The sequence below is a fragment of the Phyllostomus discolor genome, chromosome 14, assembly GCF_004126475.2.
Source record: "Phyllostomus discolor isolate MPI-MPIP mPhyDis1 chromosome 14, mPhyDis1.pri.v3, whole genome shotgun sequence".
NCBI classification, from domain to species: Eukaryota; Metazoa; Chordata; class Mammalia; order Chiroptera; family Phyllostomidae; genus Phyllostomus; species Phyllostomus discolor.
In genome coordinates, this window is record NC_040916.2 from 51,988,080 (window position 1) to 52,009,156 (window position 21,077).

At 46.7% G+C, this 21,077-nt stretch overlaps 3 protein-coding genes across 16 annotated transcripts in view; 2 read left to right on the forward strand and 1 right to left on the reverse strand.

Annotated features, from left to right (window-relative positions):
* Positions 1–4,805, forward strand: part of POLR3C (RNA polymerase III subunit C) — a 16,820-nt gene extending 12,015 nt beyond the window's left edge. For 4 of the 7 annotated variants that reach the window (XM_036015077.1, XM_036015078.1, XM_036015079.1 and 1 more), the window contains 7 exons: positions 126–177; positions 514–574; positions 1,021–1,234; positions 1,919–2,020; positions 2,148–2,197; positions 2,622–2,771; positions 4,653–4,805. In XM_036015077.1, coding sequence (XP_035870970.1) covers positions 126–177; positions 514–574; positions 1,021–1,234; positions 1,919–2,020; positions 2,148–2,197; positions 2,622–2,771; positions 4,653–4,734 — 711 coding nt within the window. In that variant the 3' untranslated portion in view covers positions 4,735–4,805. The remainder of the gene's footprint in view (positions 1–125; positions 178–513; positions 575–1,020; positions 1,235–1,918; positions 2,021–2,147; positions 2,198–2,621; positions 2,772–4,652) is intronic. The other 3 variants (XM_028502512.2, XM_028502514.2, XM_036015080.1) reach the window with 2 other exon arrangements.
* Positions 950–21,077, reverse strand: part of PIAS3 (protein inhibitor of activated STAT 3) — a 24,638-nt gene continuing 4,510 nt past the window's right edge. The window contains exons 1-14 of one of the 6 annotated variants that reach the window (XM_036015075.1): positions 17,512–17,644; positions 15,531–15,948; positions 15,287–15,371; positions 15,000–15,050; positions 14,742–14,832; positions 14,105–14,239; positions 13,808–13,913; positions 12,734–12,807; positions 12,443–12,603; positions 11,571–11,704; positions 11,322–11,490; positions 11,017–11,150; positions 10,796–10,833; positions 950–1,072 (exon numbers count right to left, since the gene is read on the reverse strand). In XM_036015075.1, coding sequence (XP_035870968.1) covers positions 1,052–1,072; positions 10,796–10,833; positions 11,017–11,150; positions 11,322–11,490; positions 11,571–11,704; positions 12,443–12,603; positions 12,734–12,807; positions 13,808–13,913; positions 14,105–14,239; positions 14,742–14,832; positions 15,000–15,050; positions 15,287–15,371; positions 15,531–15,948; positions 17,512–17,535 — 1,641 coding nt within the window. In that variant the 5' untranslated portion in view covers positions 17,536–17,644 and the 3' untranslated portion in view covers positions 950–1,051. Of the gene's footprint in view, positions 1,073–9,080; positions 10,264–10,795; positions 10,834–11,016; positions 11,151–11,321; positions 11,491–11,570; positions 11,705–12,442; positions 12,604–12,733; positions 12,808–13,807; positions 13,914–14,104; positions 14,240–14,741; positions 14,833–14,999; positions 15,051–15,286; positions 15,372–15,530; positions 15,951–17,147; positions 17,224–17,511; positions 17,645–18,212; positions 18,344–21,077 lie in introns of those variants that run through there. The other 5 variants (XM_036015073.1, XM_036015074.1, XM_028502625.2 and 2 more) reach the window with 5 other exon arrangements.
* On the forward strand, positions 6,390–9,185 carry NUDT17 (nudix hydrolase 17). Of its 3 annotated transcripts, none has more exons than XM_036015085.1 (7): positions 6,390–6,697; positions 6,906–7,089; positions 7,318–7,343; positions 7,481–7,573; positions 7,841–7,939; positions 8,151–8,287; positions 8,609–9,185. In XM_036015085.1, the coding sequence occupies exons 1-7, from the start codon at positions 6,506–6,508 to the stop codon at positions 8,841–8,843; spliced, it is 966 nt and encodes a 321-aa protein (XP_035870978.1). In that variant the 5' UTR covers positions 6,390–6,505; the 3' UTR covers positions 8,844–9,185. The 3 variants fall into 3 exon arrangements, with proteins under 3 accessions (XP_035870978.1, XP_028358427.1, XP_035870977.1); XM_028502626.2 differs by having other exon boundaries at positions 8,687–9,185; XM_036015084.1 differs by having other exon boundaries at positions 6,450–6,553.

Below are 21,077 nucleotides of genomic sequence, written 5' to 3' on the forward strand. Positions count from 1 at the left end.
AACTGAGACAATAAGAGGGTTACCGTCTACAAGCTCTTGGCCAGATTAGCTCCTTTACAAACAGAACCACTGGATTTTCTATTCAGTTAACACACACACTCTCTCTCTCTCTCTTTTTTTAATAGCTAGAGTTTGTTGGAAAGTCTGGCGACAGCGGTGGAGGAATGTATATCATCAGTATCCTTACCAGTGATTACCTTACAGTTAAGCATCCAGACTGTGAAAGAAAGTGGTGACTTAGGAAAGAAAGCATTTGATAATATTTAGTACACTAAATAAGTTAACTAACACATTGATGATAAAGAAGTAAAAAGGACTTTTAACTAACCAGATTTTTGTTAAGCTAAATCCTGATTTGAACACCATAGTTAATTAAGGTTAAGATCACATAATTGTGATCAATGTAAAAAAACAAATAACATTTAAATTCTAAATTAGAGACTTAGGAATAAAACTAAGATCACAATGATCAGGCCAAAACATTATTGAGTAACCTTAATCCTCTACATAAAGACCTGCATAAGGCTCTCGGATCCCTAGCCACAGCCAGTCTGGAGTCCGTTGTACAGGAGAGGTAAGAGGGTCACCCTGTTTGGGGTTGGGGTCAGACACTTCCTTTCCATACCCCATTTGAACAAGTGATGTAATCATTATGTAAGCAACCAGCATAGGCATACCTTGGCATATCTTGCTGCATTTTTCCACTCAACTGCTTTGGATACCATGTATTACTACTCTTCACCCTAAGTATCCTCCTGCTTAATTCCCAATGGTACCAATTAACCAGCCTTCCTAAAGCTTTAATTTACCAGGGCAGGAACTGAGGTGCTCAAGTGTCAGCAGTTGGTGACTATGATCAACAGCACCATCATCAACCTGTGGAGTTGTGAAAGAATTCTCTGATTGCTGTTCTTCTCTGGTCCTGGCTCCACAGATGCAAACAGCAACCACCATCTGTGACTAGGATCTAAAGCTGATATATATGTTGACACGACATTTGCTTTCTTCATTCCTTTCCAGATTTGGGTCTCGCTGTGCCAGAATATTTCGTCTAGTTTTGCAAAAGAAACACCTGGAACAGAAGCAGGTAGAAGACTTTGCAATGATTCCAGCAAAGGAGGCAAAGGATATGCTTTATAAGATGCTCTCAGAAAATTTCATATCACTCCAGGTAACCAATAATGTAATAATCATCAACCAACAGAGCTGGACTAGAGTGAGAGAAACTCCTGAGGGAAGCACCTGAACCCCAAGCAAATTCTGTATCCAGCTCTGAGACAGAAAAAAAAAAAAAAGATTAATAAAGACACAGCAAGCACTTGAAAGATAATTATGGAGCTTTAATTGGCCAAGTAGAAAAGAAGCACAGCCAAGAAATCACCCCTCCCTTTTCCTTCAGCTCCTCGTCTCTGTGATTTGCCATTTCCTTGAACCTTAAGTTTATTATCAATGAAATCTATCAACAACATCTAGTGAGTTCTTACTATGTTCAGAGCCATGTAATAGGCCCTATAAGGAGGTAAAATGGATTTTGGAGTTAGAGTCATAACTCTGCCTCTTACCTAGTTACAGTAAGCAGATTACCCACCTTAATTTTCCCATCTATAAAATGGTGATGGATGATGGTAATAAAAAAATGAGGTTTGTGGTAAAGATCAAATATAATCTACATGGCACAAAAGAATTGCTCAGTAAATGTTAGTTGCCTTCTCTTCTCCACTCAGGTTGTTTATAGTCAAATGGAAAAAAACAGGCAGCCCAGTTCTCCTTGTGTCTGATTATGCCATAAACACAGATGCTAAATGACTGGGGGGAAGGGAAGAAGACAGTATAGTAGTGTCAGCTGGGACAAATGTTTACTTTGCCAGTTCTGAAGAACAGTATAATTTCTCTGATTTTTCTCTCTATGGACAAGTAGGAAATTCCCAAAACACCAGACCATGCCCCTTCCAGGACTTTTTATTTATATACTGTGAACATCCTGTCAGCTGCCCGAATGTTGCTGCACAGGTGCTACAAGGTAACTCCTCTGGACCTTTTCTGTACTCCCTCCACACAAACTAGTCTTACTCTCAGGCCTCCTTTAGCCATTTTACCTGAGCTACTTAAATGGAACTATGTGCATTTTTTGTCTTCTCTCTCCTTAGAGCATAGCCAACTTGATAGAAAGGAGGCAATTTGAAACCAAAGAGAACAAGTAAGTAGCATTTTAGTTTAGTAATTATACTTTTTTCAAGGTCAAAGGCTTGAGGAGAAATTTCCTATAGAAATAGAAACCAGTAGAGACAATAACCAGTTAAGTTGTATTGAATTGTTGGCTTAGGTTGGTATAAATAATGCATTAGCGTACACTTTTCTAATATACCCCCAGTGAAATAATTTTGTATATTAAATTAATGAGAAATGTACAAACCATCATCAAACTTAAAGTGCAAATGAGAGACAATAAGAATTTTAGGAATGAAGTCATATTTCTAATTAAGTTTCTAGAAAACATCCTTGGAGGGTGACATCCACTTTGACCAGGAATGCGCTAAAGGGGGTGTTATGCCCCAGGGCTAATGAGTAAAAAGAATCTCCACAGCTAGGCAACAAGCCTCAGAGTTGTGTTTGTCTGACAGGCGTCTCCTAGAAAAGTCTCAGAGGGTAGAAGCCATCATTGCATCTATGCAAGCTACAGGCGCAGAGGCGGCACAGCTACAGGAAATAGAGGAGATGATCACAGCCCCCGAACGCCAGCAGCTAGAGACTCTAAAACATAATGTCAACAAGTAAGCACCATACACTTCAAACTTATGTTTCAAAATACCTTCAAGACAAATACACCTCTGCAAGTTAATACAACCAAACCTAAACTATCTTCCTTTAAGCTCAGTTAACAGAATTTTATCTATTTCCCTAAGCTGAAAACTCTGAAGACATCCTCAGCTTCTTCTCCCTCACCACACACTCTTGTTCACCAAAGTTGTGATTTTACTTCAGTAATGTATCTCAAATCTGGCCTTTCTTTCTTTTTCTTTTTTTTTTAAGATTTTATTTATTTTTAGAGAGAGGGGAAGGGAGGAGAAAGAGAACATCAACCTGTGGTTGCCTCTCACGTGTCCCCCACTGGGGACCTGGCCTGCAACCCAGGTATGTGCCCTGAATAGGAGTCAAACTGTCTGCCCTTTGGTTCGCAGCCTGCGCTCAATCCACTGAACTACTCCAGCCAGGGCTCATATCTGGCCTTTCATCTTGGCCCCTATGCAGGCCTTCATAACCTCTTTCCTAGGTCTTCACAATCGCCATCACTACCCCTCCTCACCCCCTGCCAACCATCTCTTACAAGCTCTCAAAGTTATTATCTTTAAAATGATTGATATCACTCTCCTACTTTAAATGCTTTATAAATTCCTATGTTTGTAGTATAAAGACCAGCCTCCTTGGTGTGACATTCAGGACCTTTTACGATTCATAACTGCCTATCTCTCCATTTTCATTTCCTTTTACTTTTTACCATTCACCTTAATAGGTATTGCTTTGAATCTATCTATAGATTACTTTGGGGAGTGTTGCCATCTTAACAATATTAAATTTTCCAACCCATGAACATGGGACATCTTGCCTTTTATTTGTCTTTAATATCTCAATGATGTTTTGTCATTTTCCATGTTCAGGTCTTGTACTTCTTTTGTTAAATTTATTCTTAAGTATTTTATGTTTTGATGCTATTTTAGCATTTTCTTTATTTCATTTTTGACTTAATTGACAGTGTATAGGAATAAAACTAATTTTGTGTTTTCATTTTATATCCTGCAACTTTTAAGAATTTATTGACTCGCCCTGGCTGGTATAGCTCAGTGGATTGAGCATGGGCCTGCAAACTATGGGTTGCCAGTTCAATTCTCAGTCCAGGGCACATGCCTGGGTTGCTGGCCAGGTCCCCAGTGTGGGACGTATGAGAGGCAACCACACATTGATATTTCTCTCCCTCTTTCTCCCCTCCTCCCCTCTCTAAAAAGAAATAAAATCTTAAAAAAAAAAAAGAATTTGTTGATTCGTTGTTTTTTTTTTTTTTTGCAGATCCTTTGAGATTTTTCTATATATAAGATCATATCAATCTGAATGTCTTTTATTTTTTTTTAACTAATTGCCCTCACTAGAACCTACAGTAAAAGGTTGAATGAAAGTGAAAAACAGACATCCTTGTTTTATTCCTGATCTTAAGATAAAGCTTTCAGTTTTTCACCATTAAATATGATACTAGCGGTGAGGTTTTTATAGATGGCTTCAATCATGTCGAGAAAGCTCTCTTCTATTCCTAATCACTACACACTTAGTGTCAGCCACTCTCAGCTTCTATTTTAAAACACTCTAGATCATTTTATACCTCGGCCTTTACATGTGCTATTGCTTCTTCTGGTTGTAAGTTAAGACTTTAACTTCTTATAGGACAGAAGCTATATCTTTTGAATCCTTGGCAATTTCCACAGTGTCTGGCATTTAAGAGATGCCCAGTAAATGGGAGAATGATCTATTGGTTCTCCTGCTTTCTACCAGTGACTCTCAAGGATAACTAGGCTTTTCTCCATGGCCACACCCAGCCCCATCTCTAATCATAAATATGCTAATAAATGTTCAGTCTGAGAAGATGCTTTCACTTTTTCACTCAGGTTGGATGCCAGTGAGATCCAGGTGGATGAAACTATCTTCTTGCTGGAGTCATACATAGAGAGCACCATGAAGAGACAATGACCCTGAAAAAGAGTCTTCCTCAAAAATCTGGAGGGATTGGAAGGAAAAATAAAGGAGGTGCCTGGATGCACTCTTTGCAGTGGGATAAGTTTCAGATTTTTGTACTGAAATCCTTCATCCCCGTATCTTAGAATACACCAGAAAGTGTGAGACATTTTTTTTTTAAAGTTTGCTGATCCTTCTTTGACCCGTCACTTACATTCCTCCTTGGCAGGAGAAATTTAAAATCAACTATAGTAATCATCTGTCAGATCCATCAGTTCCCACCAAGAAGTCGGCTCATCCTGTGTTACAACATTCTTGGAAGTAGAAGAAATTACTTTGCAATTCCATTTTCCAAAAGCTATACCTGTTCTCCATTTTGTTAGAAATGTAATCTTTTTTAAAATATTTTATTTATTTTTAGAGAGATGGGAAGAGAGGGAAAGAAACATCAGTGTGTGGTTGCCTCTCGGTGCCCCACACTGGGGACCTGGCCTGCACCCCAGGCATGTGCCCTAGACTGGGAATGGAACTGGCAACCCTTTGGTTCACAGGCCCACATTCAGTCCTCTGAGCCATGCTAGCTGGGGCTATTTTGTTACAATGTAATCTTAAACACATGCATGCATATACATACAATGTAGAGAATATGAAAGACTACCACCAAGTAGGGGAAAAAGCTATTTTCAGCACTAGTAAGTGCATCGGCCCAAGCAATCACTCTAGAATCTATGGGTAGACGCCACATTTGCCAGCTCCAGGCTGAAATTGTGTATGTAAAACATTTCATAAAGCCCAGCATATGGTAAGTACTCAATAAATCATTGCCTTCCTGTTCTCCATAGTTCCTTAAGAGTGACAATTCTAAGCTTGCGTTCTCAGTACCATGATTAATATAGTCTATGTAACTTGTCATAGCAGCCTCAGTTCACCTGAAGCAGTTAAGTGTTTTATGATCTCTAATTTCCTCTTACCAATGTTGGTTCTAGTTAATTAAACATCTGAATGCCAATTAATTGCTAGCCATTATCCTAGGTATAACATACAAAGATAAACGAGATGGCTGCTCATCATTTACTGAGCACATATTATACACCCAGTACTAGGCCATACCTTAGGGATACAAAGATGACTACACATTGTGCATACACACTAGTGGGAGGAGACAAGTACAAAGAAGTATTGGGGGGGGGGGGGGGGTATAATGGAAAGTATGTACAGAGAGACCATTTAGAAAGTGTCACTTGATCTGTAGTTTGAAAAATGAGGATTTGCCAGATGGAAGGGGACAAGGATCCCAGAGAGAAGCAGAGACTGGTTTTAGGGGGAATTGCAAATAGGATATAACTAGAAAAAAAGGCATATGAATCCTATTAGATTTGAGGCGAAAGAAAGGGTAGGTGTCAAAAATGTTCCCTGCGTATCTAATTAGGAGACAGGTGTAATTAATTTGACACAATCCCTGCTGTAACAAGTGCACAGAGTATTGTGGAAGGGTGCTTATAGTTCAGCCCGAGGCCGTTGGGGGGCGGGGAAAATGAGAATCCAGAAATCATGTGGTCTGGGGATCATTGTCCTAAAGATGGGAAGAAAAGAGGAGCTGACGGTTTAGAGGTGGTCTTTTTTGTCATTTATTAATATTACACTGATGATTCATCCCCAAATGTTATGCCTAAATTTCCCGGGGACGTTGGGGAAGCCTGCCTGCCTTTCAACCCCGAGGGCCGAGGGGAGGCGCCGTGGGCCACCAGAGGGCACCAACCAAGACGCAGCGAACTACAGCCACATCATGGCCGCGGCGCGAGTGCTGCTGCTTCTTTCCGGGCGCCGGGAGTCGGTGAGCTTCGCGCAGAGTGTGTGTGGCCGGTTAGGCGCCGGGGCAGGGCTTGGGCCATGGCTCACATACTGTAACTTGCAGCGAGGACAGCTCCTCCTTTCGGACAGGCCATTCCTGGGCTCCTCGGCCAGGCTTCCGCTTCAGGTTAGGAGAGGACTCCAGCGGTGGGGAGTGATGGAAGGGCTGTAAATATGGCCTGGGCCTTGGACCAGATGAGAGCTACCTGGGAGGTCTGGGACCGGGCCTATCGCCCCGACTTAGCCTCCTCCCCCAACCTGCGCGGTTATCGCCCAATTTTCAAAGGCTCCACCCCGATGCTACAACTTTAACCTAAGGGATTCCCTCCTGCCAGCGACCCCCTTTCTGCCCTTTTGCGGCCCTGAACCAGCAACCCATGCCTCCGGAAACCAAGCTGCCCAAGAATCGAGGTGTGGATCTGGGTGTGGCAATCATCCTGCAGTCCAGCGACAAGACTGTCTTGTTGACCCGAAGGACACGCACCCTCAAAGTATCCCCCAACCTCTGGGTACCCCCAGGTGAGCACCCTAAGGTCAAGGCCCCGAGTCCTGGGAAGAAACTTGCTCTTCACCCAACATGCCATTCCCAGTTTCAGAAATACAGTAGGCACAGAGATGTGGTCTCTTCCCTAATCACAGGAGGCTGCAACTGCGTCTGTGCCCACTAGAGGGGGCAATGTAAATAGTGAGTGGTGGCCCCTGGCCAAGAACACCATCATTCACCTATTGGACTCACTGTTGTTGCAGGTGGGCACGTGGAACTTGATGAAGAGGTAGCTAGCTATTCAGCTGACCCAACCTGCACCCTGTCCTGAACCCAAAGACCTATCTGGGACCACCTTGGGTGTGGCCTGAGAAAAGGACTGGGAGGTTCAGGCACTGGCTCTCTGACTCAACCTCTTTCTGCCAGCTGCTGGACGGAGGGCTTCGAGAGCTTTGTGAGGAGACCAGACTACAGCTGCCCCAGGGCCAGTTCTCTTGGGTCCCTCTGGGGTTATGGGAGGTGAGACAGGGACCTGGGAGAGGCCCCTCCCTATTTAACCAAGAACCCTCAACTTGTACCCCACTAAGTCCCATAAACAGTTTTTCCTGCTTCAGCCACAGGAAAAATAACGGAGAGTGGGTGGTTTGGAGTTCCCAAACCCAGTCCTCACCTGTGTCTGTCCTGTACCGTCTCTACCCTCTACCATCTCTATCCTCCACTTCCTTGGCTATATTTAGAGTCTCAGAAAGAAACAGGAAGTTCTCATTTTTGCCATTTTCTTCTTAGTCTGCCTACCCTCCTAGGCTGAGCTGGGGTCTCCCCAAATACCATCACATCATTGTCTATCTACTCGTGGTCTCCCAGGAGTCACAGCAGCAGCTGCAGGTAGGGTTGGCAGTGGAGGGAGGATATGGGGGCACAGAAGACCCAGACTGGTTTTGACTATGACTACGGTGGGGGAGGGGGAAAGTCAGAGAAATCCATTAGCCTTGACCCCTACCCCAAGTTTCTCTCCATTCCACCTGTGGGTAGATTGTGATCAGAACAGGCTTTGTGAGACAAGCCATTATAAAGGGATCAACATGTCTGGCCCCAGGCACGGATCCAACCAAATCCAAGTGAGGTGAGCGCCTTTATATGGCTGGACACAGATGTAGCAGCTGCAGTGGCTGCCACAGAGGATGGGACAGAGACACCCAGACATCTCTCCCAGGACCTACCACCCTCTGTCCTGTAAGTAAAAGCTTTTCCCTGACCCTCCAGCACACCAACACATACACATTGAGAAGTTCAGCTTCTGTCTCTAAGGAGGGGGGGTGATTTGTGTGGTGGGAGTTTTAGGTGGTGAATTGGTCAACTAATAATTGAAGAGAGCACTTTAGATCAAAGATACTGTCTATCAAATTCCAAGGGTTCCTGCTCTGAATGGCTAGCCTTTCTAAAGACCTGGGTTTGTGTCCTACTCTGCCATAGGGGCAAGTCATTAACCCTCTTTGAACCTGTTTTCTTTCTGTAAAATGAGGTTAACACCCACCCACCCTTTTCCTGTGATAGTTGGGAGGATTATGACAATGGATATGAAAGTGGGCTAAGCCACAAGGCACAGTCTAGACAGCAGCTATCATTATGTAGTGCGGTGGAACTAGAGGAGGATGGAAGAGCTCGACCTCTGGCCTTGCCCATGTCCACACTGCTGCAGACAACCCCAACCACCACAGAAGTCAAAGAAAGGGTCAGCACTGGGACGAAGTTTGCCCTCAGGCTCTGGCTGCAACATTTGTGCACATAAGGGTGAAGAAGGGCGGGAGGGCTCCACAGGGTTGGGCTAAATGTACTAGTGCTTTTGTGGGCACTGGGGGAGGGGGTAAGAAGAAACTAATGCTCTTGGAAGTCTTCAGTGTGGCACCTCTACCATGTGAAACTTGAGCTCATTTGGATCCTGAGCCTAAAGAGGACTCCTTCCCCACAAACCAGGGATCTGGAAAGCCAGTGCATAATCCCCTCTCCAGTCTACCTGTATGACACAGAAGATTCACAACCTTTATTGTGGCTAAGAACTTTGCTACAACTTTGGGAATAAAAAGTAAAATTACAACAGAGGTTCTAGGCCCTGGAGGAGCCTGAAAAAAAAGAGATTGGGGAGGGCAGAAGGGTCATCCCACCTCCCAGGAAAGGTGCAGAATGAGTCAGACCTCACCACAGGGCAATGGGCCTTTTGAAGCTCCAACCCTGGGCTGGTCAGCATAAGAAACATTGTGAGCTTAATATATAAATAGAGAGGGCCCCAGGCAATAGGCCAGGCCCTGCTCCTAAACCCCTGGGGATCAGGACTAAGGCCTGTCTCCACCTCAGGCATGCCAGGAAGTAGGAAGCAGGGGAAGTCATCTTTGGATGTATTTTGGTTTTCCTTGTTTAAGTAAGAAATCTGCAAACCAAAATAGAGTACTTTGTCCATGAGTCTATCTCAGTTTCTCCGCTTGTCTGTTTGACCAAAGAGAACAGAATGGACGTGAAGAAACAATGGGGAAGGAACTAAGCCATGGGTTTGGGAAGTGGGAAGAGAGGGCATCTGGGGGGTCAACAGAAGGGCCCCTTTCCCACAAGGCTCTAGATAGTCAAGGATGAGATTTCAGCCCTTTCCCCAACTCATACCACATCCCATTTGCCTACCACTGCCTAAGTTAATGTACCCAAAGGAACATGCCAGCCATCTAAAAAACATTTCAAAAAATAGAACCCAAATGTCCTTCAAAAGAGGTTAAATATTAACCCTTTGGGTGCTGGCCCTGTCAGACAGAGATGACACCAAAAACAAGTGTCCATGAATGTCTTTCCGGCCTTTGGTCAAAGCCTCTAAGGGTTCAAAAGTGGCCAGGGATCTAGACTCCAGAGCATAGTTGTTCAGCACTGGGAGACGGTGAAGGTTCCACAATCCAGGGGACTCAGTCCAAGGAAATGATGTCCGACCGACAGCCAGTCAAAGAGGGACCTGAGGGCAGGGACCCTCCGTGCCCCTCCCTCAAGGCCCCCCCAGGAGCCACAATGCTACTGATACGGCCAGGAGGGGATGCTGGAGTAGTGCTGCGGTGAGAGCTCCCCAATGTGGGGGCTAGTGGGCCCAGGAAGTGAGAAGGGGTCCCTCGATACTGGAAGAAATGGCCAAGGGCATCCTGTTCATCTAGCGAGGTGATGACGGAGGGACCATAGTGCTGGGAGGAATCAAGGGCAAAGTTTAAGATTTTATCCTTTACCTGCCCCCCCCATCACTCATATCAGAAATATCATAAGTGATAAATCAACCCCTCTGGACCCCAGGTATTCTCTGAGAAGGAGAGCCTCTCTCTGATTCCCTGCTTCCCTATACCCTACCCTGATTCCCTGTCTTGAGACAGCCCCTCCACCTTGCCAGTTTCTTGGCCTTGTGGGTATCCAAATATATGGAATGTCCTGTTGCAACAGGCATGGTGCTCAAGTACACATGGGCATGGAGGGTGAGCGGGCAAGGGGTAGAACTGCACTAAAATCTCTGGAGACAGAACAGTAACAGGGATCGAGGAAGACATAGCTGAAAATCTGAGGAAGTACTAGTGGGGCCTCAGAGGGAAATAAACTGCCTTCACCAGCCCCTCACAGAGAAATAGATTTAGATCTCCAGGGCAAATAAGAGAGGGAGGGTGCCCATTAGTGTCCAGAAGGAATCTTCAGAGATCTGAGATCTTCGTAAGAGAAGGGATCACTTACCTGAGTTTCAGTGTGAAGGAAAGAAAATAAATCTAAACCTGGTAAGAAAAAAATTAAAATCAACCTCCTGTCTGACCCCTTTACTGCCAAAAACAGAAAATTTCCTTGGATAGTGGCCCTTTGCAAAGAGAGCCAGAAAGCTTTGAAAAGGAGCTGGGGCATGATCTGATTCTGGGAAGGACATGGCAGTTTAGGGTCCCGTTTTATAGTCAGTGTCCTACCTTGGATGTCTGCCCCCAATGGGAAGGCAGGTGGGTACTCATGGAGTGGGAGACTAGACAGGAAATCTCCACCCAATGTGCCCACAGCAGGGCTCCGTAGCACTGAAGATGGCTGGTGACCAGATGTCAGGACTCTGTGAGGAGAGACAAGGAACTGGGGCAGCCAGCAAACAAACCACAGATGCCCTCACCCAGCTCAGCCTCCCAAGTCCCCTCTATACACCAGGCTTTGCCCTGTGACCAGAAAGCTTTCCTGACTTTTTCCTCTGTCCCTTCTGTTATAGAGTCAGCCTATTTCTTCATACCCTTTGCTTCCAGGTAGGGCCAGGATGGCAGCTGAGGTGACAGGACAGTGCTTCTTGGTTGGGGGTAGGTCCTCCTCATCTGATGAGCTTTCTATTGTCAGGTCAATAACTTCAACCTTCTTCTTATTCTCTGATGGATTGCCCTCTTGGACTGGGCTGTACTGGAGGCCTGTGGGTGGTAAGAATACTGTGTCTCAGAGAAGAGGCCATTCAAGACTTAGCTTAGCTCGGAGACAAGGGATCACTCACCATCCAGCCCATACCCTGGCGGGGGGCAAACCTCAGATGCCTCCTTCTTGGGTTTCATTGGGCACCAGGATCCATCTTCCATGAACTGGATCTCATCACAATCCGAGCAGGACTTAAGAATATCCATGAATAGACTGGAGGAGGGGAGAGAAGGGAATTTATGGGGCTGAGACAGTAGCCAGGTTTCATCTGTAAAATAGGGATATTATCCATCCTACTGAACTGAGCTGCTGTTAGAATCAAGTACAGTATATAAAAGAGCTTTGCAAACTTTAATACTAAGCTTTAAAATAAATATATTCTAAGCACATATTTCATGTAATACTAGGGACAAAATAAGGAGCAGAGATAGAGATAAGGAGATAGAGAACTCCAAAAACCACCTTAAAAAGGGCACTGGGAACAAGGACCATAATGTATGTTCTGGAAGGGGATTAGGACTACCTAGATCAGCATATTCAAGCCCTCAAAAGAACTTTATTGCTATGCTCAGTGAGAGACCAGGCAGTTATAAGCAATATTACTAGTTCGATACAGTAGCTTTGCCACTTATTAACCATGTAACTTCAGGCAAAATACTCAATCTCCCTAGGCCTCAGTTTCCTCACTTGTGATAACAGCAATATCTATGTCAGAGTTATGAGGACTCAGTGAGATAAGGCATGCAAAGTGCTCAGCACCATGCCTAGTATATAGTAGACTTATGCTAGTCCTCAGTGTTGGAAATATTATTAAAGGGATTAGAGTACACACATATATGTATATATACTCACTCACATATATCCATATATCTATACACACACACACATATGAGAGAGAAAAAACTAGTGGCCGTCCTAGGTAAGAGAAAGCAGAATGCAGAAAGGTCCTACCCATCAATGATAAGAGATTCATAAGGAGCCTTCTTGTCACACACAGGACATGTCCACGTTGGCTTCTTCTCATTCATCTGTAGATACAGGGCAGCATCGAAGCTCTGCAGGTGGGCGCAGGTGAGAGCACGACAAGGGACAGTCAGGCGCATCTTTCCTAGCTGAGGAGAGATGAGTTCTCTGGTCAGAACCCTCATGTCCCAGAAAGCCTCACACTAGTATGCCTGAACCCCGCCCTCTGAGTTCAGAAGTTTAACCCAACCCTCCTCCCCACTTCTCCCCTGTACCCACCGGGCACATGAGTGACACCCGGAGACTTGTAGTGGCCACCTCACTGTCGGGGTCAGCAGTCAGTTTCTCCTTGACTGAAACAGAAGCGAAGCCAGAGAAACAGAGTCAGCAAGGCTGGAGAGGAAGCCTGGGAGGTGGTGAGGTCAGAAGCAGATGGGTGGCTTGGGGCGGGGGGGGGCAGTGGGCTGTCACATGGGGGTAGTCTGGGATCTGAATTATGAAGGCCAGGTAGGTGAGTGGGTGGGTGAGATTTCCCCCATCTCCAAAGATGCTTAAATACAGCTTCGTGACACTTTGGCACAGATGACCTAGAAGGAATTAAAGCATCACAAGAGGGCACCAAAGCTGGTGTGGCTCAGTTGGTTGGGCATCTTCCCACTAACAAAAAGGTTGCCAGTTCATCCCTGGCTCATGTGGCTCAGTGGACTGAGCACCGGCCTGCGAACTAAAGGGTCGCCAGTTCGATTCCCAGTCAGGGCACATGACTGGGTTGTGGGCCGGGTCCCCAGTGTGGAGCATGCATGAGAGGCAACCACATATTGATGTCTCTCTCCCTCCCTGCCCCTCTTGAAAAATAAATAAGTAAAATCTTTTAAAAATTAAGGGGAAAAAAGGTTGCTAGTTTGATTCACAGTCAGGGTACATGCAGTTCAGTCCCCAGTGGGGGCCCATATAGAAGGCAACCAATCGCTACTTCTCTCTCACATTGATGTTTGTCTCTCTCTTTCTTCCTTCTCTTTTCTCTAAAAATAAAAATTGTTAAAAAACTTTAAAAAAAGCATCATGAGAGGGTTGGAGTAGATGACCCTTAATATTCTTTCCAGACCAAAGAACCCATATTCCAGTGGAGCCAGAGTTAGGGTGTGGGAGGAGTAAAGCAGATGTATATAATTGGGAATACAAGGTCCGATTCTTCAACCACTAAGACCAGTAAGGGGTGTAAGGCGAGGACTGAGGTTAATGTGAGAGGTGAGGTAAACTGTCAGGGTATGGATTTGTATGCTAAAAAGGCTAGAGGGCCAGGAAGACTTAGACCCAGATCAGAGTGGGGAAGAGGGATAGGATGCTACTCACTCAGTGCTCGGGAGTGGTCTGGGTTCCTGATGCCCTTTGCTCTGAGTTTTTGTAGAAGGGTCCCTGCAGTCAACTGCCTCACCAGGTACACAGACAACGAGTAATTCTACTTGGAGGTAGAGGGAGACAATTAGCCTCTGCTTTGCACACCTGCCCCCCTACCCTTTGTCCCATGAGGACCAAGGCAGAGAAACCCATGAAGAGGAAGACGTTTCCCAAACTCCAAACACTTGGGTGATTCCTCCTCACTCCCTGCACTGCAGGCTTCTCCATCCTCCCTGACACAGCCATGCTCACCCGTCCAAACTCAGACGACCAGTTGACCACGATGGTGTTGGGAACAGTGGCTGAGAGTCGAGCCAGGGGTGTGATGTTGATGGGGCGGCTGGGCCTCTTGGGCTCAGCCCCATTCTTGGTAGGGGGAAGGTAACCCTGGAGAAGGGAGGGACTGGTCAAGACATCTTGTCTCAGGTTACTCACTCCCTGGAGGGAAGGCCAGCTTACTGATCAAGGGCATGGGGGCCTATTCAGTGACTCGGAAAAACTAGAGCACTATTATTGTCTATGGGGTTCATTCCTGGGGGTAAAAGAGCTTATTCATTGACCAATGAAATAGGAACCCACTCACTGAATCCTGGAGGAAGAAGAATAGGGATGTCACACTTGGTCCAACTCTCAGTTCTGGATTCATCACTTCTAAGAAGCCTTTCCTGAACATTTGGGTTGAACTAATATCACTCCTCTGGGTTCTGACAGAACCCTTGTTCAGTCCTATCTTAGTACTCTCTCAATTATATTGATTCAATCAGGAAACTGAGCACATACTATGTACCAGGCACTGTGCTAAGCATGTCTCTTTCATAATAGGGTTTTTTAGTTAACATGTAGGAACTTAAACAGAAGGGGTTGCTGCCAGAAAAAGGAAAGTATTTACCGGCAGGGGACACAGTTTCCCATTGACCTTGACAAAGAGGTTGGGAGGGAAATAGTCCTCCTGGGGGCAGCTGGTCTCACAGAGACAGAACCTAGGAAGAGATGAGAGAAGATAAAAGGATGGGGGCAGTTTCTTGGGCTGAACCCCTCAGCATTCAATAACAGTAGGAGGGATATCTCCTAGGGGTATCTGTCATTCTCGTATTTCATTCCCACCCCTGAAGGAAGGCTGACAGGGAGGAAGGGAAAATCAACTCACCTTAGCTGTACCTGTATGGTATAATCACATTTGGCCCCTGGTAGAACCTCTCTGTCGGGGAGGAGGAGGGAGAGGTGTCAGTATGTGGCCCCCCCAGAGGGCAGGGGTGAACAGACAGAAACATAGAAAATTAGATGTCCAGGGGATAGCAAAGACATTTGAGAGAATGAAGAGACAACACAGGTGCAGGAGGATGGATAGGAAGGAGAAGAGGGCAAAAGAGAAGAAAGAGCCGAGTCCAGAGGTCACCAACCCTAGAATGAGGCAAGAGGACCGAAGAGATGTACCTGGATGTGAGAATCTGCTGAACTTGCTGGGGTGTGAGCGCAAAAGTAAAGTGTGCTTCCTCAAACCTCTGGCTAGAGGTGGATGCTGAGAACACAAAGAGGTAGTTATTCCCAAGCCCATGCACAGGCAGCCACAGAAGTTACCCCCATCCCAAGCTGATGATCCCACAGGACTCAAGACTTCGAAAGGCTTAGGGAACAGGCATGGAGTCCAGGAAGACTGAAGGACCACAAAGAGCCATACCAAGGGTGGTGGGCCGGATGAGCTCCCCGTAGACTTCATAGAAGGGCAATGGTTTCATGGTGACATCAGGATGCACAGGCTGGGGCAGAGGGGGGTGCATGTCCACTTCCCGCTTGGGGCCCAGCAGGGTACCAGGGGCCAAGAGGACTGGGGGGATGGGAGCTAGAGAACCAGGGGAGCCTACAGGAGGGGTTCCATGGGGCAAAGAGAGTAGGGAGAGATCAGAGGGCCCAAGCGTCTTCCGGGGGAAGCGTCGGCGGTAAAGTTCTTTGATTTTCATCTGGACACTGGGGGCACAGCTGGACTTTAGGAGGTGCAGGGCCTTGGCCAGGAGCTCGTGTTTCCGTCCACTTTTGTTCCGGCCAGCAAAGCCAAGGAGCACCTGGAGCTCAGACACCCGGAAACTCATCACCATGTGCTGTAGAAAACAGAGAAATTTGAGAATACTATTTCACATAGGCCTGTCCTGCCAAGGACACTGGGGCTGAGTTACTGGATGGGCAATGCTTCTTTCCAGCACTGATCACAAAGATGCTTTCCAGCTAGTAGTATACTGCCAGACAGTCAACCTGGCCAAAGGGATATCTCAGTCCCACTTTAGCAACCCTCAGGTCAACCTCACCACTACCCACAGAGCTTAAGCAACCCTATCTCCCCATGCCTGGAAGTTGACCAAATTAGAGCAGGGTACAGCTGGCAAGCCATCCTCAGGCGCACCTCTTAGCCCACTACAGCCTCCTATGTCCACACCCCTGCAGCCTGAACTCTACTATAAGCTGCTTATTTCCTCTCCTGCTCTTTCTCAGACTCTCAGGCCCATCCCAGCCTCCTGGGAAGAGGGTAGGAGACAGGGAAAAGAATGGATAGAAGAGATTTCAGGCCAGACAGCCCACAGGGAAGAAAAGGGCTAGATGGCTGGAGGATTGTGTCCCACTGCCCTCACCTCCCAACACCTCAGTCCACCTCAGCTATTTTCCCCAACCTTCTGAAGCTTTTGTGGCCAGGGTTTTCAGGTCAGATTCAATGCTTTTAACTCCCCCAAATCTTTTTCTCAGTGTCATTTATATAAACACCCTTCCATCAGTCCTACTTATCTGAGAGGGAAACAAGACCAAAACTTAGGGCAAAGTGTTTAACAGTGAATCCCTTCTGTGAATCTCTAGCAGACCCTGCCTTGGGCAGGTCTTGCTAGCCCTCCACATTCTTCCCCTCATAGGAGACTTTATGGCTTTAGGCCCTTTTTGAGGTGATGAAAAACCTGCTCCTCTGCTTTTCTGCCCATCCTTATTTCCTCTGTCTTGTCTTTATTTCCCTACTAGCTTCGTCCAGAACTTGCATCTTTCTATCCCGTAGTTTCACACCCCTAGGTCTCTGCCCAAAGATACCGACTTACAGAAGCAGGACTTTCCCACCTTCAAAGGGGCTCCGGGCTACTTCTGCCCCACCCCTGGATCTAGAGCCCACACAGCCCCGCCCCCTAGACCTCAGCCGCCCACTGGTCCTTCCCAAGGTTCAGATCCCAAGAGCACCCTCAAAGCCTCCACCTTTCAGCTGCACTTCCCAGAAAAGCCTCTAGTACGTCAGCCCCCCAGTACTGTTCTCTACAGCTGCCCCTACCATCGCATCTCTTGGCCTTGATCAATTCGCCCTCTACGCCTCTACAGCAGCTTTTCCCTCTGGCCCTTATCGCTACCTCTGCGTCTACTACCAAATCCGACTTTTACCCCGCGTCCCCGCCCCCTGAGCTTCGGCCCCCAGGAGGCAATTCCCCCTCGGCCCCACCCCTCCGTCTGCCCAGCGGGCCCCGCCCCCGGAGCCTCGCCGCAGCCCCTTCTTTGCCCACAGCTACTTCTCTCCCATCCCTAGCAGCCGGTCCCCGCCACGTCTCCACCCCAACCTTCAGGACCCAGTCTCAGTCGCTCCCCTAACTCGGCGGACCACCAGGCTCTGTCCAGACAGGAATGGGGGAGGGGACCAGTACCTTTAATTCGCCCAGCTCCGCCATCTTGAGACATCGCAAGCGAGAGAGCCTGAGCTCAAGCTCAGGCCCAGGGACCAACGCACAACTCACCACCCCGGCGCTGGCCGCAAATTGCCGCCTGCTCCGCCCAGTCCGGCCCCTACACCTCCCCTAGCAGGCCCCGCCCGCCTGCCTGCCCGCGGGGCTCCCAACATACTTTAACCTTGGCCCCTCCCACCACTTTGGACTCAGCTCCACAAGTCTTTGGCTGGGATGTGAGACGGGTGGGCTCGGAGGAAGTGTGCTCCTAGAAAGATCGCGGAGTCCCCTGGGGTTAAGGAGAGAGGAGGCGAGCCAGAGGTACCAACAAGAGGGGGGTTTTGCCACGTCGGAGTGAGGAGGGGATGAGCTATTAGGAAGCCAAAGAGACTTGCAATACGGAAGGGAAGTACCGAGAACTGCTTAAATCTGAGAGAAATGGGGGAGGGGGAAGCGAAGTTCCCTCTCCAAGTTTTACCATCTCGGGAAATGGGTGAGATCCGATCCATTTTAGTCATAAATAGTTCATTTCAAGATGGCTATTCTCAATCCTTCATATCTCTACCCACCCCCCACCCTACCCCCGCCCCAAACCACCACCACCAACTACAATATAGCTCCTGGTCCTGCCGTAGAACTACATCTTGGCAGCAGAAAAGTTTGGTACGGAGAGCGCGACTTACCAGCACGGTTGCCTGAGACAGGGGAGGGCGCTCAGAGGATGGGCTGGGGAGGTGGGAGAAGGGGCCTGGCAAGGCTCCATCAAGACTACACAGCTGTTGGTCAGTGCTGCAGCTCCGCCCCGGGCAAGAATTCTGTCCAGCCGGGCACTGGAATTGGAGCCGCCCCCTTCTGGGTGAGCCCGCCAAGACCTAGAAGAGGGGATAGGGTGGAGCCTGGGGCAGGAGAGGGAGGGACTCAGTCAAGGCTCTGGAGAGTCACTCCTCCAGTGATTGGGTCTGGAGAGTGGAGACCTTGGATCTGAGCATTCTCATTACTGCTCTAACCCCTTGCTGTGGTTATGGGCGTAGGGTAGAGGGATGCTGGAAATGAGACAGTGTGGACCAAGGATCTGACTGCATAAAGAGGTTTCTACTTGGAATGAGGCTCTCCCTGGGAAAAAAGCACGGGCTACTAGGATCCAAAGCCTACCTAAGTCCTCACCCTCTGTGCTCTGCCACCCTCTACCCCAAAGACAGCAGAGACCCCACACTTTTGGTGTTGCAGAAGATGAACAGAGGGGAAATTTCCCTACCTCCCCAAATGGCATCTTTCTGCCTCTCTGATCTAGTTATGTTCCTTCTTTCAAAGCCTTGAACCTTCCAGGCTGCCAATCTCAACCAAGCTCATTACTCACATTCAGGTCTCATGAGAAAGCACAAACTTTAGAGCAGTATACCCAAAGTAGGTACTAGCAGCAAATACAGCATTTATAGTTAGTTGGCTAGGACCTAAATGATCATGTATTTGGTCAATAAATATTTGAATGCTGTTCAGAGATTGTTAGGTACTGATGACATAAAACCCTTGCAGGAGTTCTCAGTCTAGCAGCAGTGACAAGACAGTTAAACCTATAACCAGTATACAAAAAGAGTGCTTTAATAAATATGAATAAGTTTCTCATCTAGCTTAAACCTTCAGTGTACTCCTCCCCATGACACCCACTCAAACCATAGGCCTGAAGGTGCCAGCCTACCAATATCCCAGATACCTGTTGAACTGGACCATGACCGATTACTTTGTGGATTTTGACCCTAGGGAAGATGTTAACCTTCCCCTGACACTAGGATTCTTTCCATGCTGCTTTGCTGCCAGCAATGGTGGGACTTCAAGGTAACTTCAAGGTCAAGCGTTTGGTTCCTAATTTCAACCACTCCAACACTTGAGTCTTCATCAGGTCATGAGCTCATTTTTTGTTCTAAATCAAAACTTACTATGGACTAACTTATACCTTCTAGAATTTTCAGTGATTTTGAGGGAAGGAGTATAAGGAGGATTTTTAAAAAAGAGACAGGGAAACTCTTTTGGAGTGATGGATAAATTTATTACCTTGATTGTATGATTTCATGGGTATATACATATGTCAAAACATCAGATTGCACTCTTTAAATACATGCAGTTTACTATATGTCAATTGTACCTCATTAAAGCTGTAAAAATATAAAGAAAAAAAGAAAGTTAACCTCACCTTAATTCCTAGTGATTTCATAAAGGAGGGGTCTCCTTTAATAATTTACTTGAGGTTGTAAGTTCTAGCATCCCTACAGGATGCTAGAAAACTAGGAACCAGGACACCTGAATCTGATCCTATATGCAACTTTTTGGTGCTGTTGACTCTCTCTATCTCCAGTGCCTGGTACATTGTAGACTCTTAAATATCAATTTAATAAGTTAAGGTCACCAGACGAAGGAGGGAAACTGCAAATCAGGACCAGTATGGAAATATTGTGGGCATTCAAAGGCAATTGAAACCCTATCATGGCCTACCAAGCTTCACCCATAAAACTTCTACATCCAAAGATTAGGGAATAAGAGGGAAGTGAAACGGGAGTATAAGCCCCTACAGAAGTCCTGTTAAATGGAGAACCCAGAAAGAATGGGAGAACATTAGGACTACAGTTACTTTGGGAAAGATTTGGGTTGTAAGAGTAGCAGTTTATGGGGTTGTATAGAGGGATATTGGGAAGACCAGGGGAAGGTTCCACTTTTGTGTTAGCCTTAACATTACTGACCATTCCAAAAGCTCAGCCCTCCTAGGATAAGCTTCCAGGAGCCCCAGAGGGAGCCAAAGTCCTGGCTGCCATTAATAAACCTGTTCCCTGATTCATACTTGAACTTAGCCAAATGATCTACCTTTCTCTGGACCCTTCTTTTGGCAGTTTCTTCATTTTTCACACCCCACACCCCATATATAATAAGAAATCTAATAGTTGTTTTATATTCTTTGGTAATTCTGAAAGCAGGAAGGAGAGTTTTCTTCTCCTTAATAGAACTGACTTGCACCTTTTTGATGCTTTTCCTCTTGGCAGCTGCACCTGCTCTCCTTTTCTCCATCAATCCTTCTCCACTCTCCCAACCTTAAAACAGTCCTGAGCCCATTCACACAAACCCCAAAGCTGACTTTCATCTTCTCTAGGACCTGATCTATGCTGCTATTTTCCTGGTCAAACCCTGAAGCCAGACTCTGCAAGCCTTGTGTGGCTCCCTGTCTTCCATGGCAGCCCCTCCCTCCTCTTCTCTCAACCCAGTGGTTACTGCCAAACCACTGTTGGCTGACCCAGCATAACCCAGCAGGGGGCAGACTGAGAGAAGGAATGAGGAGGGATCAATGTGTGAGCCACCAAACTGAAATTCCAGATTTTGGAATGCTTCTCTGCCTCACTCTCACCTAGCAGTCTGGCTGGTGGATAGACAGGAAGGTGAGGAGATCCATGGGAAGTGGCCAAGAGAGATCCTTTTTTTTTTTGCTTTATATATTTTTAAAGTATATTTTATTGATTATGCTATTACAGTTGTCCCAATTTTGCCCCCTCCATCCAGCACCCACC